General features: G+C 54.4%; 1 protein-coding gene across 1 annotated transcript in view; it reads left to right on the forward strand.

Moving 5' to 3' along the window:
* Positions 1-1,919, forward strand: part of ST14 (suppression of tumorigenicity 14) — a 36,383-nt gene that overhangs the window by 20,117 nt on the left and 14,347 nt on the right. Inside the window, exons 2-4 of the mRNA XM_003795909.3 lie at positions 598-757; positions 1,017-1,144; positions 1,356-1,426. Coding sequence (XP_003795957.2) covers positions 598-757; positions 1,017-1,144; positions 1,356-1,426 — 359 coding nt within the window. The remainder of the gene's footprint in view (positions 1-597; positions 758-1,016; positions 1,145-1,355; positions 1,427-1,919) is intronic.

The raw sequence follows: 1,919 nt of genomic DNA on the forward strand, positions 1-1,919 counted from the left end.
GCTCACAGCAACCTCAAATTCTTGGGCTCAAGTGATCCTCTTGCCTCAGCCTCGCAAGTAGCTGGGACTACAGGCGCCCGCCACAACGCCCAGCTATTTTGGGAGATGGGGTCTTGCTCTTGCTCAGGCTGGTCTTGAACCTGTGAGGTCAGGCAATCCACGCACCTCGACCTCCCAGAGTGCTAGGATTACAAGCATGAGCCACAGCACCTGGCTCTTCATTGCATTTTAATTTAAACAAATAATTCATTTCAGATTGCATGTGAAAACCCCACACTGTACCCCAGAAGTGCATTAATGTACATAGTTACCATTCAATTAAAAAAAAAAAAAGAAAAAAAAGAAAAAAAAAACAAAAACAAATAATTCTTCAATGACTCTCTCCTGGTCCTGTCCGGAAGCTGGGTGCACGATCAGGAATGCTGGCCCTCCTGTTACTCCGAAGCATGCCAGGATGCATGGGGCTCTGGTGTGGGGGAAGTCCTCCTCTTCTCATTTTGAGTGAGACCTCACAAAAATGTAAACGTCCTTCCCCGAGCAGGGGTGGAAGGCTGTCAGGGTGCGGGTGTCTGAGTCCCAGTGCCTCCCTCTGTCCAGAACATGAACGGCCTTGAGGAAGGCCTGGAGTTCTTGCCAGTCAACAATGCCGAGAAGGTGGAGAAGCGTGGCCCAAGGCACTGGGTGGTGCTGATGGTGGTGCTGACCGTCATTCTCCTGGTTTCGCTCCTGGTTGGCTTTCTGGTGTGGCATTTCCACTGTAAGTAAAGCCAGGGCCAGGCCTAGGGAGGGGAGGGTGAGAATGGCCATCCCTCCTCTCAGTGGACAGACCCACGGCCACCTACTGTGGACGGGAGTGAGGGCAGGGGGTGGTGAGGGGTCTAGGATGCTGACTCCTCAGGCTCTTTCAAGACGCTGGCCCTCTCCTCTCACCCCTCCCCCAGGGATCTGAGGGAAGCTATGGGGAACGGGCAGGGTGATGCCACTTCCCCTACCTCACTCCTTCTGGTCTTACCCAGACCGGAATATGCGGGTCCAGAAGGTCTTCAATGGCTACCTGAGGATCACAAATGAGAACTTTCTGGAAGCCTATGAGAACTCCAGCTCCCCTGAGTTTATAAGCCTGGCCAACAAGGTGAAGGAAGCGGTGAGTCCAGCCCCTTGGGCGAGCTCTGGCCCTGCAGTCTGCTCTGGCACCCCCAACTCGCTGGGCAGAAAGGACACTCCCCCTCACCTTTGCTCCCAAGTCCCTGGGGGGGGGCGCGGGCTGACCTAGGAAGGGATCAGGTCATAGGAGGGAGGGAATGGCTGGGGTTTAGGGCCTGCTCTGACCTCTGTGATGCTGTCTCCTTCCTCAGCTGAAGCTGCTATATAGTAAAATCCCCGCCCTGGGCCCCTACTACAAGGAGTCAGCTGTGACTGCCTTCAGGTGGGTGCAGGGGGACCAGGCTGGGTGGGATGGTCCCTGGCCCTGTGGGACTCCGTGGGGGTTCAGTGTGTCTTGTGACCTGCAGCAGGTAGGGCAGGGGAAGCTGGAGGCCCTGCTCCGAGGGCCAGGGCAAGTCTTTGTTTGGTCTTTACTGAAAGTTACTTTACAGGCTGGCCCTTCTGTCTACAGGGCAGGAGTGACGGTAGTAGTATTGCTGGGATGAGGTCCCCAAAGGCATGTGCAGTGCTAGGCACTCTGCCAGCAATGGCTAAGCTTAGGTGTTATTTTTACAATATGGGTGAGGGGTGGGGTGCACATGCAGGGTTCAGGGGAGTCCTCACATTTTCTGTGCTTTCACAGTTTTCAAAAATACTTTCTCCCTCCTCCCCTTTTTAAAAAAAAATTTTTTTTTGAGACAGAGCCTCAAGCTGTCCCCCTGGGTAGAGTGCTGTGGTATCACAGCTCACAGCAACCTCCAACTCCTGGGCTCAAG

This window comes from Otolemur garnettii, unplaced genomic scaffold (genome assembly GCF_000181295.1).
Source record: "Otolemur garnettii isolate 467f Iridium unplaced genomic scaffold, OtoGar3 scaffold00097, whole genome shotgun sequence".
NCBI classification, from domain to species: Eukaryota; Metazoa; Chordata; class Mammalia; order Primates; family Galagidae; genus Otolemur; species Otolemur garnettii.